Raw genomic sequence first — 15,118 nt, forward strand, 5'->3', positions numbered from 1 at the left:
TTTTAAAGGTTTTATTTCATAAACAGAGCAGGACCAACTGAATATTTCCTATCCAGATTTTCTATTTAGATTTCCAGCATTCAGTGTGTTACATAGCTTATCAAGCTTTCAGCTCCTGCCAGTATGAGACAGCTGATATGTCAGAAGTCTGTTGAGTGGTTTTCCTGTTTCTGTTTGGAACAAAGATATGAATGTTCTGAAATTAGGTTGAGGAAGAGAAAGGTCGTGACTGAGCATCCTAATTTTGGCACAGGATGAGATGTAGCCCTTGGGAATTGGATTCCAGAAGGATGGCTGGAGTTAACTTAGATGCCTTGTTAATTTTAGTCATTAGGTTTGACTCATTGTTATGCTTCTCTCACACATCAAATAAACTCTTAGTTAAAGCTGAGTTGAATTGATGTAGGTATGGATTTGGAAATATTCAAGGAGAACATGGCTTCCCATTTTCAAAATAATATTCCTGCTCTAATAATATATTAAAGCAATAAGAGTATTTGGTGTCCCAAATGGATCAGATATGAAATGGGCAATACAAGCCTAACAAAATAGATGAGGAGAGGGTTGAGGCCAGATATGACATCTGGAATGTAATAGAAGACAATTCTAAGTAATTCATTTTTTCATTGTCAATATAAAAAAGAATTGTACTGGCTTGGGCATGTCAGTAGACCCATATGTCAGAAGAGAGAAAAGAGGAAGTAGGATCAGAAATAGCTGCAAAATGGGTTTTCCCCACAGATCTCCACTTACAGATTACCCTGAGCAGGAAAAATAGCAGTGTTTAGGAATTAAATGAGCAGAATAAGCTTGTTCATATTTTTCTCATGTCAGACCTATCCTAAAGCATTTATATAAATAAGAGGGATCTTCTTTTCCCAACTCCTCATTACAACATTTTACATAAAAATTCATCTGTAGGTGTTTTTCTTGTCTTTTTTTTTTTCCTGCTCTCTGCAGGAGCCTTACATAAAGTCATTTGATGATAATAGAAATTTGTAATTTGAAACTTATTTGCTGTGAATTAAGCCTAAAAATATCTCCTAAATCTTTATTAATTTCCTCAATTAAATACTGTTCACATGGGAGTAGTTGTGGAGATGAGGTATATAACTACAATGCAAACAGGTGATTTGTTCAAGACACCTTAAACAGCCTCAGATCCAGCTGATAATTGGGCAGGAGAAGTCCCACTGACACTGGACACACTGGGCTTGAGTGAAGCATGAAGATCTGTAGCATTATTTCCCTCAGTGTTAATTCTTAGTGTGCACATTGAAGATGATTTACATACATGTCTCTTTCATCTGTGCTTTATAGGTAATAATTTAATACAAATCGTTGAATAAATTGTAGACATTTTTAAGAATTCTGGTTGTCATTTTAAGTGAGCGATTTCTCTTCAATAAATTCAAAATGTTGTTGTGGAATACCCACTATCTGTATTTATACTGTCCATGTTGGTCAGATCTTATTTACTCCGTGCAGGATTTGGTGTCCTGCTTGGTATACAAGGACATCTGCCTAGGTAACTTGTAGGATTAAACATAGGCACCGAACCTTTAAGTGGTGAAAAATACGTATTTTAAAAAATATTAACTAAGCGTCCATTCTACAGAATAAATGATGTGATATCTTTGATACAACCCAAACAAATCTTCTGGAAATAAAACATCACTTAAAGCAAAATGAGGCAATTCAAAAGCAATTAGCAGCAGAGATTCTTGCCCTCTTTTGTTGGCTAATACTGCCTCCCCCCACTTAGCAGGGCAGTGTTGGCCTTTCTGTAGATCATGGCAAGTAGGTGAGGAGGAGCAAAAGTGAGAAAAGTAGTTGAAAGTAGTCTGTAATTAACCACATTGGACTGAAAGATTTGAACCTTAGTTGAGGTTCTGACACTGAAGATATTAATCCTGCCCCTCTGCAGTTTTGTGAGGTGTGATGTGCTCAGACACTTGGATCTACAGGTCTTGCAGGCATGTACTTGTGCAAGAGGGCATGTGAAGTACTACCTATATGGTGCAGCCTTAACATTAACACCAGTATCAAAAGTACATTTTATTATACGTGGGGTTTTTTTTGCTTTTGGTTGGGTTTTTTCCTCATATTCTTGGTACATAACTACCTGGAGTGCTGTTGACACACTAAATTTCTCCCTGTTCTAGGGAAAAATGCTCTCATTCCTAAGTGAAAAACTCGACACTATTCTGTAATCACCTCTCTATGGACATAACAGTTGCTGCAAAAAACCATTCAAGCCTTCCCCCAAGGGCTTATCTGTAATTTTACAGTGCCTCTTTTAATTCTGTGTGGTGTTCCAGGTCGTTATGTATTATGTCAGTTGTACCACTCCAGTATCTGGAAATAGGCCCTTGGTGCTGCCGTGTAGACACTCCTAAGGGCATAAATCAAACACAGTTTTAAAACCTGGCCAGTGATCTCTTTGTGTGCAGTGTGTGTGATCTGCTGAAATCAGAGCTGTGGGAAAAAAAAGAATAATCTAGTCCAATTATACTTATTACATTTTTGCAGTCATATGATGTTAACTTTTTGCAATAAAAAGCCAAACTTAAAACCACTTGGTATAAGATTATAAGCTTCTTGACAGCAGTTTTATTGTTTATTTTAACAGCTACAGGAATCAGTAAATCAAATGGTGTAAAAAAAATAGATACAAACAATGACAAAAAGTTGAATTCTTAGGAATGCAATTATAGATTGGTGCTAGGTATTAATTGGGGTCTTGTGACATTAATATTGTGGTCAGCGTCTGTTCTCTGTGTTAAATTTAAAAATTGACTTGGGTGATGCAGTAGTCAACTACAATTCAGGAATTATTAGTAATAAAGACTTGTGTAAAATCAAGGATAAAAACTTGGTGAGATACTTCCCAATCACTGTCACCCAATCCTCGTTGCCCTGTTTGGCAGGGATTTAAAATGGTATTTGGCTGCGAAAAAAAGGAAAGTACAGCTGCAGGGATAAGCCCTAAAAGTTAGAGCATTTATCAAGTATGATGAAGGAGCATATGTTATTTATGTTGTTATATGTATGTGTGTGTGTGTGAATGTATTCGTGTTGCTTGTCACTCTTGATGAATATGAACACAAAATGGAATTAATAGTGTTAACTGATATGGGTGCACAGTTGATTCAGTTGTTCTGTGTTTCAGAGCTATTTTTGTTTTCTTTTTAAAGCGTGCTTTCATATACTTTGAGACACTGTATAAAGGAAGAAAGATACTTTTATGTATTTCAAATCAGGGGTTCCATTTTCCTTTGAGTCCTGAAAGATATGGTTTCTAAAGTATCAAGTCATGAATTTTGCAGTCAGAAGAAAGGGGCAGGAGAGGGAGGGGAAGCTGGTTTCTTATTGCTTCCTTTTAAAAGATTTTACACAGCCCCTGGAGACGCTGATCAGGTGAGGATATGCAAACATCCTTGTAATTAGTATTATGTGCACTGGCTTTGTAGATGCAAGATAAATCTAGTATGGACAGTCTCACTCTCACTGAAATAACCCTTATATTACCTTCTGTTTTACCAGTAGAAATGAGATACATATATATATATGTGTGTGTGTGTGTACATATATATGTACATATACACACATTTTTGTGCACTGCAGAATTTTTATTTTGAAAAAATCGCAACCTACCCATGCACTTCACTACTCCCATCCCCTTATTGCTACAGGGGGATGAAGCATTATGACCTACTAACTACAAATAATGCTCATTCAATAAAATTAAAAGCAAACTGAGATATTAGTGTCAGTGTGCTAATCTAGCCAATGGCAGTGTAATACATTAGCATAGCAGACATAAAGTCTGAGGCCTTTCAGATGCTTTGGAGCTTTAAGATCATGTGTGTTACTTGTTTGTCTTTTGCCTTTATTGACAGTTGATATTACAGTGATATTTGAAAGAATGTCAGTAGGTTAAAATTACATATTTGGGTATGTGTCTCTTACTCTGCCCTAAATATCAGAAATAAGCTGAACTATTTATTTGCAAAGCTAGAGATATTAATTTCATTACAATAGTCAGTTACAAGGATATTTGAGTTATTTTACTGAATGATTACAGGAGATTTAATCATCCTGTGCAATAGCAGGACAAAACAGGACAGTTTCTCATTCTCTTTTTTGCTTGTGGCACTGTTTCAAGCCTCCAAGATGCATGAGGGGAGAGGGAAGGTGGGGACAGAGGAGATTTTGGCTACATAATTCTCCTGATGAGCTTAGCAACTGCATGTGCTTCCAGCTCTCACGGGAACTCTCTTAAAAATAAAATTATTTTCTACAGCTGTTGGATAGTGGCTCACCTCTCAGAGAATGAAAGAGGATGTGTTATCAGAGGTAAGTGTGGAGATGCATTTTGCAAGAGCACCCTATGGCAAGCAGAGAGCACATTCCAGCTGCAGGGGCTGAGGGGGCTGTGCTGCAGTGGCTCAGGTTGCTCAGGATGAGCTTCCCTGGGACACAGATCTGTGGCTCTTACTTTGGGAGATGGCTTGGCATGCTCTGTTTCTATAAACTGAGTATCTGGTGAATGACAGTTTGGTTTGAGACCTGTTCAGGGAGTAAGGAATGGGAGAACCTCATCCTCTTTGACATCAGGAAAAGCAGAATCAAAAACAATTTAAAAAATTTTAAAATCTACATTTTTATAAGACTTGGTCATGGGTAGAGGTGGCCCTAGTGCAGTGTTCTCTAGAAAGTTTCACTAACTGGAGCACTCAAGACATCTTGGGCAATGGTGGTAACTGCAAGGCAGCAGGGTTGACATATAATTATGTCGTTGTGAATCTGCTTGGAGGAGGATTTTTCCCTTACTCATTCTCTATTGTGGTGAGCAAATCATGGTTATGTGTGCCCTGTTACTTTGACATGCTACTGAAATAGTTTCTGAAGCATTTTAGGGAAGGTCAGGTTGTCTATCGACAGAAAATAAAAGAAGATATTAAGAAAAGCTGAGCAAACACTTCATTACTAGCTCCAGTGAAGTTCTTTCAGAGCAGAAAAGAGGAAATATTTGTGAGCTTTCCTTTTTTGCTGGAAATGCAAAGTATATAATAGATTGTCTAATGGGGGAAAAGGCATAGAAAGTAAATGGTATAATAGAAGTCCTACACAGAGGCAGTGTAACTCTCTGCATTCCAGTCTGTTGGATAAAAATTTCTAATAAAAATTCAGTTAGATAGTAATAACCTGTCTGGTATTCTACTATGCTTCTTGCAGCTCACCTTCATGCTGACTCTTAACTGTCTCCCTGTTTGATTGTTTTTCAAGTGTGACTCCTGTTTTAGGACAGGGAGAGCTCATTTTTCTTTTGTTTCAGTGATTTGTAAGAATTGCATGGGTGAGTGCTTTATTGTAAAGGTTGTTGAAAGAAACTTAATAATTTCTGGTCTGTGTCACAGGGTTTTTTACTGATTTTCCCACCTTTTTGGATCTGGGAGAATTTCTGCTTATTAAGAGTCCACTTGCATTTATTATTTCTATTGACATTTTCCTGTGGGAAATGAGTGTCTGACTCACAAAAGCCAGAGGAATGAGAGTTTTGGGCTCTTTTCTTACTACTTCTGTAAGAATTACTAAATAAGCTGCAATCATAAAACTTATCACTGAAGATTGTTTTTACTTTCACTTTAGTTTTTCACTTAAGTAGAACTTTTTTCCTCCAGAACAGTGAAAACACCTTCCACTCAGTTTCCTGGAATCTGATACATCAAATACATCTGATAAATCAAATACACAGAAACCATGGATTAAGAACATAATCAAGTGGCTGCAGCTTCTGTGTGAGCTCATTATCCAGAGCACAAGCTCCTCACTAACAGAGGGAGGTGCAGGTTGTGTCAGCAATAAAAATTGTTAGTATAGGGTATGTTTACAGTGCAATGTACTTGTTAGAGCTAAGCACGTTATTTTAGGTGGTGAGAACTGATTAAAAACTCACCAAATTCATGTGTCCCCTTGAAAAGTTCTAGCTCTCTTGCCTAGTTTGAGAGTCTGTATTTAATGTGGTGTAATATCAGAAGAACTGGTTTAAAAACGTTTTTTATATATGATTTATTTTATGCAGTGTGACTTGGATGGTAACAATATAATTTTTTAAGAGAAAGAAAGTGAAATAATGCACTTTTTATTTCATTGCAGACATGCAGTGAAGTAGACCTGAATTTTCCCAACCAGAATAAGAAGCATGTTTTGTGAAATATTTGAAAGTATGACTTTGAGGTTTTCAGTGATGCTTAGTAAAGCAAAAGGACTATAAACTCTGGATGGGTGGAGGAGATGCACTAACTCTTTATTCCAAGGTTGCTTGTTTCATACTACTGATCATGCTCATGTTGTTTCATTTTCTGTAAGTCCTGTAGTATTTCAGCATACTCCCTTTTATTTATTTCTTTTGAAAGGGAGAAGTGAAGTGAATGCTGAAAGACAAGGATACATTTCTCAGTGATAAAATATTAAAATTATGAAGTGCTCCTCTGAGCTTTTCTGCCATTTTATGTAGGTGTTATTTCCTGGAGAAGAACCTATTACTTCAGAGAAAGGTTTGAATGAATTCATCTAAAGCTGAGTTTATTGTAGCAGAAGATTTTACTGCAGTGTGATGTGTGCTTTTTGCAAGGACTTAAATTACGATGGTGCTATGACTGAATTTTGGACACAGTGACAGGATAGTAAGAAATGCTATCTCACTTAAAGAACAATTTATAGAGCTACATATATAGCATAAAGCAGAAGATGGAATGGAACCCTGCAGCAAAATTCTGATTCTTCTGTGACAGAATTATTTTACCATGAAATAAAAGCCCAGTTCTCTGGTTTTCCATGACTCTTCCCTTCTGGCATACAGATGGCTCAATAGGCTGTACTTCAGCAGAGAAATGCAGAACATCTTACCAAGAAAGATCAGAGGCATAGAGATTTTAGTTTCCTTTAAAAATCTGGTATTTTACCAATAATCCCAGCAACAACAAAACTTAATGCGGTCAAAGTTTCTGTGTGGGCTCTGACTCCCTGTGATTCATGAGCTACAAAAGGTTTTTCTTCTCTTGTATTACATTTGGATAGTGCTTTAATATAATATCCTTTGTATTCTTAACTTGTATTGTGGTTATGCCTTTCAGCTTGTATATATATGTATATAAGTACATAAATAAGGCATATATACTCTGAAAGCACTAAGTATATATGACAAATATACCTAGTGCTTTCAGAGAGCACCTTACTGTCTAAGGACTGCACACTCTGGAAACAAGGGGGAAATATCTACATGTCATTACTTCCAAATGGAGTAAGAAAAGTGAGCTGTTGACACTTAGGTTGGAATACTCAGGAAATGTTGAGGAGCAGTGTTAGAAGAGAGTGTATTACAGATTCTAGGTAGCATTAACAGCTGGTCTTCTCTTCCTAGAAAACTACATTAAGACTCTATATGCTGTTTACAGTTGAAAGTTTATAGTTGATTTATAGTTGAAAAATTCAGTAGCTGAATTTTTAGATTTAATGTTGAATTTTTAGAAATGTCGTTATTGTTTGGAGTTTCCTACAGCCAACCCTTTACGTATGATCACACAAGGGAAGCTTTTATTTTCTGTGAATAAACAGAAGGAGAAAAATTCTGTGGACTCTCTAATTAGCAATAAGTTTATTTTATTTAAAAGTAGATCTGCTAGTATGTCTATCAACCTTGACATATGCTTAAATCCAACATTATCATCCAAGAGATTTATCTCACTGATATTTTGTTCCCAGATTTTCCAGGTATTTAAAACTGGTTCTGCTGGCTGCTGCTGTCACAGGTATTTCCAGCTGTCATGCACAAGGACTTTTTCCAAGAAGCAAAGGTGAAAAGTGGGTTTAGCTGCAGTAAATTATTTCAGTAACTAATTTAAAGAGTTCCTGACTCTCTTTCACCACACACACAGAATTCTTACAAAGTCCTCAATAAAGGGATTGAGTCTGTTGTTCCTGTGAGTTCTTTGGATTGCTTCTGGTGCTGTTAATGGGGAGTCAGTCAGCTTACAGATACACAAAGCAGAAGCAGAATTTCACTCTGCTTTCAACAAGATATATGTGCATACATTTAGAGAAAGAATTAGTTTTTGTATTTTCATGGGCTTCAGCTCTTTCTTTGACTCCATAGAATCATGTTCTGTTAGAGCTAGAACTGGAGAGGAGGGTGTGACAGAGTTCTTGTACCACCACTCTGCTCAGGAGAGCTGTCTGAAATTGTCTCCCTCTTGCTCATAATTCCTGTGTGTCTGTAAACCTGTAATTGTAGGTCAGGGCTACTTCCTTCCAGGGCAGAGGTAAGTTTTTCTTACTGTTTATTCTCCACAGCTTTGCAAAGCCATTGCAGCATCGAGAGGGAATTGGATTCTGTCCATCTCCACATGGCATTAGCATTGCTCTCCTGTCTTCCAGTGCTGTTTTTTCTTCACTACTGATGTCAGAACTGTTTAAGTTGCTATTTTGGATTTCAAATTGCAATTGAACTTGTCAGAAAAGCAAAATGTATAGGATTTAGAAAAACTGTTCCCTGCATAGAACCGAAAAATAAGACCTACTAGTACTTCTGGGATAGTATTATAAGAGGAGTATTATTTTCTGCCTCACTTTAAGTTTGGAAGTGTTTAAAGAAGTTCTTTATGGCTTTCACATTTGGCCTCTTAAAGAAGTAGTGAGAATTTCTGACTCTTATTTGAATAACAAACCCTCCAGAGATTTGGAGGTGTGCAGATTTTCAGCTTTATCAAAATTTATCTGAATTATTTTGAATTATTGACAGCAAACTTTACTTTCCCTGCAAGTCAGCTGTGGTGCATATTTTTTGCACTGTAGCTGTGCTTCTTTTAACACGAGAAGTTTTCTCTAGGTCTACTTCATAATACTTTATTTAGTCAGTTTAGTGGTGCTTCAGGGTTAGCTTTTTTCTTGTGCTTAGTAATCAGTCTACATTCAAAATATAGTTCATAAAAGAGGAAGATGAAAACTCATTTTCATTTTTAGGAATCATAAAATATCACAAGGTTTCTCTTTCTTTAGCAACAGATGAAAAGATGAGTGTATGAGAGAAACAGTTCTGTGATGTGTTTCATTTCATGCGGTGCCTCTCTGGGTCCTGTTATTGTGTATCATCCCTAATGACTGCAGTGCCTTGAGTCACTGTGTTGTTTTTTCAAAAGCTTTCACTTTTTCACTGTTTGTTCTCAAGGTTACTTTATGCAAAACACAATGTTATATTTTTTGCACTAGTACAGGCTGTATAAAAGTATTTTTAATCCTGCTGTGAAAATTTAAACTGCTCTGCTCTGGGGGAAAGGCTTTGGGCCTGTTTCAAGTGTTCCCAACTTCTAAAATGAACTGTTTCTTCCTCTGTCTGAAAAGGTGTGGGTCATGTCTCTTGCCTTTAAAGGTATTCCAAGGTGGTAATTCTTGCACTCTGTTGCTTTGGTAATTTGATTTAGCTAATAACAATGAATTGTGAACCACTAAGAATTATCCAAAGGTAGTTTTACTGTTTAATTAATTATGAAGATGAAAGAGAACTTCTACTTTGCTATAAATGTGAGAAGCCAGGCTATAAATATGAGGAAGGTACGAGGAGAGGAAAGGACAGACTACTGATTTTATTTCAATGGATTTGCATTATGGATAGGAAGGAACAAGCAAGTTGAATTACATACATTCAGTTATTCAAAACTTCTGTTTGGACTTGATTAAATCCCTGCTCTGCAAATAATTTTCCTTGCTGTGCCACTTTTTTTTCATTTACTTTCTGGTGAGGTGCAGGGCATTGTGTCCTTTAGTAATTTCCTAATGTTCTCTACAGAGCTTTTATCCCAACTGTCTGCAGCCTTTGGCCACTCTTGGTTTATTTGCACCAAAAATCCTCTGGAAATGTGTGAGAATTGTGAGTTCTCCACTCCACCAGTGGGAACAGACACTTTGCAGAGGGTAGCAGGGGCTGGGGGCTGTATCTGTGTGGAACCCTTGGATCTGGTAGGCTCTAGTAGGAAGTGTTTAGTGCAGAGAAAGCTCTGAGAAAACTTTGTAGTCAACCAGGTTAGCTTTTACCATAACTCTTTTGTGTATTTAAACCTTGGCTGTATGTCTGTGCTCTGCCTTTTCCTCCATAAACTACTGAAACTCTTGTAAAATCCTGGCTATAATATACATGTAAGTATGGAAATACTGAGGAAATCAAAACAAACCTCCCCACAAAAAAACCCAAACATAACCCAACAAAAAACATGAGCTGTAATTTTTTTCTGGTCTCTCTATACCTTTCTTGAAGTTTGCCCCAAAATAATCAATCTTATATTGACACTGGAACAGGGCAATTTCTTTGATTTTTCTTTAAATTTAAAAATAAGGAGCCAAGTATTAACTGCCAAGAGGTTTTTTTACCAAGATGTGCTTCTGCTTGCTCCATTTGCATTTGCTATCAACACACATGTATTCCCCAGCAGTCTGATTTTGTGAAAATCTGGAAGGCTTTCACTGAGAGGCACCAAAGGAGCCTTTTTCCCTCTACTTTCGTCCCACTCCACAAAGTTTTTTGTTGTGAAGCATCTCTGGTGATACACACTGATTAAAAACATTATATCTTTCAAAGCAATTCTGTGAGTACACCTATATGGAATGAAGAAAGAACTTGGTGCCAAAAGATGTTCCTTTTCTCCAAGACACCAATAGGATAGGACAGTAAGCATACTTATGAAGATTCTTAATTTCTGCCTTGCAGGAATGGTTGTTACAGTCAATTTTGAGTGAATTTTCACCAGGCAACTGTAATTTTCTGCCACTAATGAACACTTTTTAGGTATTCAAGAAGAAAGAATAAGATCTATCAAATGAAAGAGTTCTTTGAAGTCTTTTTATCAGAACAACATACAAGAAGTTTCTGGACTCGTATTGAACATTCTAAATATCTGCTATGAAAAGCCAGTAGTAAATGTCATACATGAGACAGGATTTTGAGAAGGAAACTGTCACCCAATCTCTCATTAATACCTTGGAAAGACATTGATCCTGTAATGTCTTAATGTCTGCATGTGCTGTAGGCACTCCATCTACTCCCCTTGGCTCCCATTGTGGAGATCATCATCTTGGATTTTACAATCTGAGCTCATTCCTTTGGTCAGCCTTTCAGCTTGAAGAAAGCTTGTACCAGTGGCTGCTGCCCAATGCTCTCATTGTTCTCATGGTGTGGAAGCAGGCTGCCCAGGGGCTTTGGCCAGTCAGCTATGCTTAGCACACAGCAGCAGGCCGCTGTGTCGAGGGGAAGCAGTGCTGGGAGAGCCTCCCTGGGACAGCATTGGTTACAAGCAGGCAGCAGACAGGGTATCCAAGCAAGATCAGGCAGAGCATCAGTCATGTAGCAATACAGTTTCTTCTTTCACCAAAGTGTGATCGAGGAAAGGCTGGACCAAGGCACATTAACAACCTTCCCATTAACAAACTCTTCTCTTTCCTTCCCAGAATTACAACAACAGCTGCTTGTATGATGGACCTGCGGAGATATCCGCTGGACGAGCAGAACTGCACGCTGGAGATTGAAAGCTGTAAGTACTTCTGCAAATCCTACTTATTCTCTGGTCAACTGCTTTAGAGTTTTTATTTCTGTCAGTTCTGATTTTTTCAGGTTTTGTATTCAGAGTTTTTTTGTTGTTGGCTTTTTTTTTTTACATGCTACTAACCCAGTTGTCTTTCTGTCTGATGATGTTTAGATTCTTGTAAACACAAGCAAAAAAAATAGCTTTCCAGATGGATTAGTAATTTGTGGCACAAGGATTAGCTAAAGTTATTCTGTGTTTTGATGGACAATTTACAGCTTTAAAAGTCTCATTCAAATGCCTTGTTGGAGTTCATGTGAGGAGCACAAGGATTATTATCAGTTCTTTATCCTCCTTTACTTCTGAACTGTGTGGCAGCTTGTTTACACTTATAAGTGAAGGCAAGAGGTTAGAATTGTCCTTGAAATAGGTGTATTATGGGTTTTTCCTAACCACTGTGCTGCAGTTAAACTTCCAAAGCATGTAAACAATCTGTTTATATATACTGGTTTAATGGCTGGTGTCTATTGAACTTATGTAGATAAAACTTGTGAAGTAAAACTCTCTTTTCTCTAAAAAATATTCATGATCACTTTTATAATGACAATATTGCAAGCATGTTATTTAACACTCTAAGATTATATAAAAGCTTTCATGATTAATGTTAACATTTTAATATACAGTATACAAGTATGTGTATTTTTAAATAAGTTCTGTATTATGAAATATATGGGATTTCTGTGTTTAATTTGTGCTACGGCCTGGTAAGAACTCGGTACAGCTGAACTTCTTTTGAGAAAGCATTTATGAATATGCTTTATATTTGTGTCCAAATTTCATTCATCTTATTGGAATTTACAGATATGCTAAAATTCTTGTGGCACTGTTGCCTGAAATAATTTCCATGCGTAACTAAGCAGAGTTGAGACTATCATTAAAATTCTGTGGACTGATATTCACAAGCAGCAAATGTAGTAGTGGACTTTGCACTGGGAGTGGAAAAAAATCTAGTTTCTTTGGGGGTTTTTGTAATTCTGTGTACAATTTCCATTGATAGCATTTGATCAAGGATCTCATACCTGCAGCCAGCTATTATGCAATCAGTATATAGGTAGTATATGTATTATGTTGATTATAATGTGTGAGAAAACTATTGGCATAATTCAGGCTTACAGAGATTTTTATTGAGGAAAATTTTTGCTGTGACAGTGTCTTTTAATTGTTCTTGTAGCAAGGACTTGGTATTTTTCTATTTTCCAATTATGTGTGTAAGATGGGAAGCTGGAGAGTCAGAAGAAATCTTTTCTCTCTATTTACAGCATTGTTTAAATGGCCAAAAATGTCTTGCCATCTCTCTGCATTACTGAGATGACTAAGTCTTATTGGGATTCACAAAGTAGATATCCCTCCTCTCATCCTTTTACAACCTGCTCTGGAAAATATTCCCAGGAAATACCTGTCACATCAGTCAGGCAAAGCAGAAAATTGTGTCTCTGCTTTTCAATGAGAGCACTTGCTGTCATTCAGACTTAGAATGTGGGACTTGTAAATTGAAATTTCCCTTTTATCTGATTTAGAGTAGAGGTTTGATGCAGATCACTTATCTCTCAAGAAACAATCCTAAAAACTGAGGTATTGAGCGCTCAAAGTTGTTCCACTCAGTATGAGAACTTAATGCTCATTATATCACAGAAAGGGTACAAGTTGAATTTACCATAGAAGTTGGGATGGCTGGAGCAGAGGTCATTTGGTGAATTTTTGAGCTCTGTTGCAGCATCACAAAGGTAGCATGGATTTAAATCAGGATATTAAGTGTAGCCAGCCTGTCTGTCATTGTAATAATGCAGTCCAGTAAAGAGTGTGGATAAAGTAACATTTGAACTGTGTTTTGAAGCACTGTCACACTGCTTTAGAAAATGATTCATCTTCATAAACATCATTCTGTCCTGATGAAAATCTGTGTGTCTACTCCTCATGAATCACTTAAGGCAAAAGTGCTGGTAGGTAGATGGGCAGGATGAATAAGATTGAAAGTGACTTTCCAAGTCATTCAATGCAGGTGTAGAAGTCATAATCACTTCTAAAAAGTGGTTGAGCTGCATGCCTGAAGAAGGTTAATTTTTTGCCCTACTGATCCTCTTGGATGCTTGTTTCACCACTGCTTTCTTCTAGTGGTGAGATATTCTGTGAATTCCTACCCCAAGTCTTTTCATGTCTTATGAAGGCATGAAATTATTACTCACTGCTTGGACCTACACTTTTTTTTTTTAATTCAGTATCTTCTCTGGCCCTACTGGGACCTTCATAACACATTTAATGAAAACACTTGTTTCTCATAGATTTCATTTAATGAAACTGAGTATTCCAGTCTTTTTAGCTTTGTCATGCAGGAATATGTTAAGAGAAATGCAGAACTGGCATTAGTTCTTCATTAGGAATAACTAGTACCATGGACAATGTCCCAGATGAAATCTGTATTACACTATGACATTAATCCTGCCTTTCTTCACAACGGCATATCACAGGTGAGAGTCCTTTCTGGAACAATACAGTAAGGTCTTTCCCTTCCTCACTCATTTTCCAGCAGTGGGTTCTTGCTACCTTTTTGAAGAATTTTTTTGGCATAGTGCTAAGAACATGTGACTTGGCATTTCATAACACTGTTCACATAAATCAGTGTTCCTAATATTGCTACAGTCCTCAAGGTTATCCAGTTCTTGTTATATTTGTTCTGATCATCCTTGGTCCTGACAATGCCTGCTGATTTTGTTTCATTATAAGTTTCATCAACACACAAATACTAAAGAATATTAATGTCAAGAAGGAAGAGCTTTGCTTACAGCTATTCTCTATTGATCATGACCATTCAGTACAGTACAATTTCCTACGCATCTTTTACACATCTTTACTAATTGTCTTTTCTTCGTTAGTCTTATAACAAGTACTTCTATGAAATCCAGCTCAGATATACATTGTTTAAAAAAGGAGTTATTGTCAAGTCAGGTAATTTGAGTTGTAATGATATTTTTTATCCCGTTTCAATTCATGTTCATGTCCCTAATGTCCTTCTATTCTTTCTCTGCTTCCTCCTTCCTTTCCTCCCCTCATCCTCTTTCTGATGCCAGAATTGAATGCATTCTTAAATACCTGGGCTACTTTTTTCTTCATGTCATTATACTTACTGATATTTGTGGCCAATACCAATTTTTTGTTAACCTAGATTTGCATCAATATAGATTACTTTGCAAATTGGAAATTCTTGTGCAAAAGGGTTGTATATAAAATATAAAACATGACATGGAGGGGGTGTTAACATCTATTAAGATGCAAGACACAGCATTTGGAAGGGCAGTCTTAGTGAGATGTTGAAAGTGTAAGAGAGGACTATTCCCCATTAGTTTAAAAAGTATCAGTTTTGAGAAATGAAATCCTGTTTTTCTCCACGTATAGCTATTTACACTCTGAGGTCCTTTAAAAGCAGACGCTTGTTGAATATTCAATTTTGCTAAGATACTTCTAAACCTGTGGGCTATCATGTCCAA

General features: G+C 36.9%; 1 protein-coding gene across 3 annotated transcripts in view; it reads left to right on the forward strand.

The window, feature by feature from the left end:
* The window catches only part of GABRB2 (gamma-aminobutyric acid type A receptor subunit beta2), a 145,352-nt gene that overhangs the window by 66,781 nt on the left and 63,453 nt on the right, over window positions 1–15,118 (forward strand). For all 3 annotated transcript variants that reach the window (XM_068205663.1, XM_068205662.1, XM_068205664.1), the window contains one exon: window positions 11,503–11,585. In XM_068205663.1, the coding sequence (XP_068061764.1) occupies window positions 11,503–11,585 (83 nt within the window). The remainder of the gene's footprint in view (window positions 1–11,502; window positions 11,586–15,118) is intronic.

This window comes from Anomalospiza imberbis, chromosome 15 (genome assembly GCF_031753505.1).
Source record: "Anomalospiza imberbis isolate Cuckoo-Finch-1a 21T00152 chromosome 15, ASM3175350v1, whole genome shotgun sequence".
In the NCBI taxonomy this organism is placed as follows: Eukaryota; Metazoa; Chordata; class Aves; order Passeriformes; family Viduidae; genus Anomalospiza; species Anomalospiza imberbis.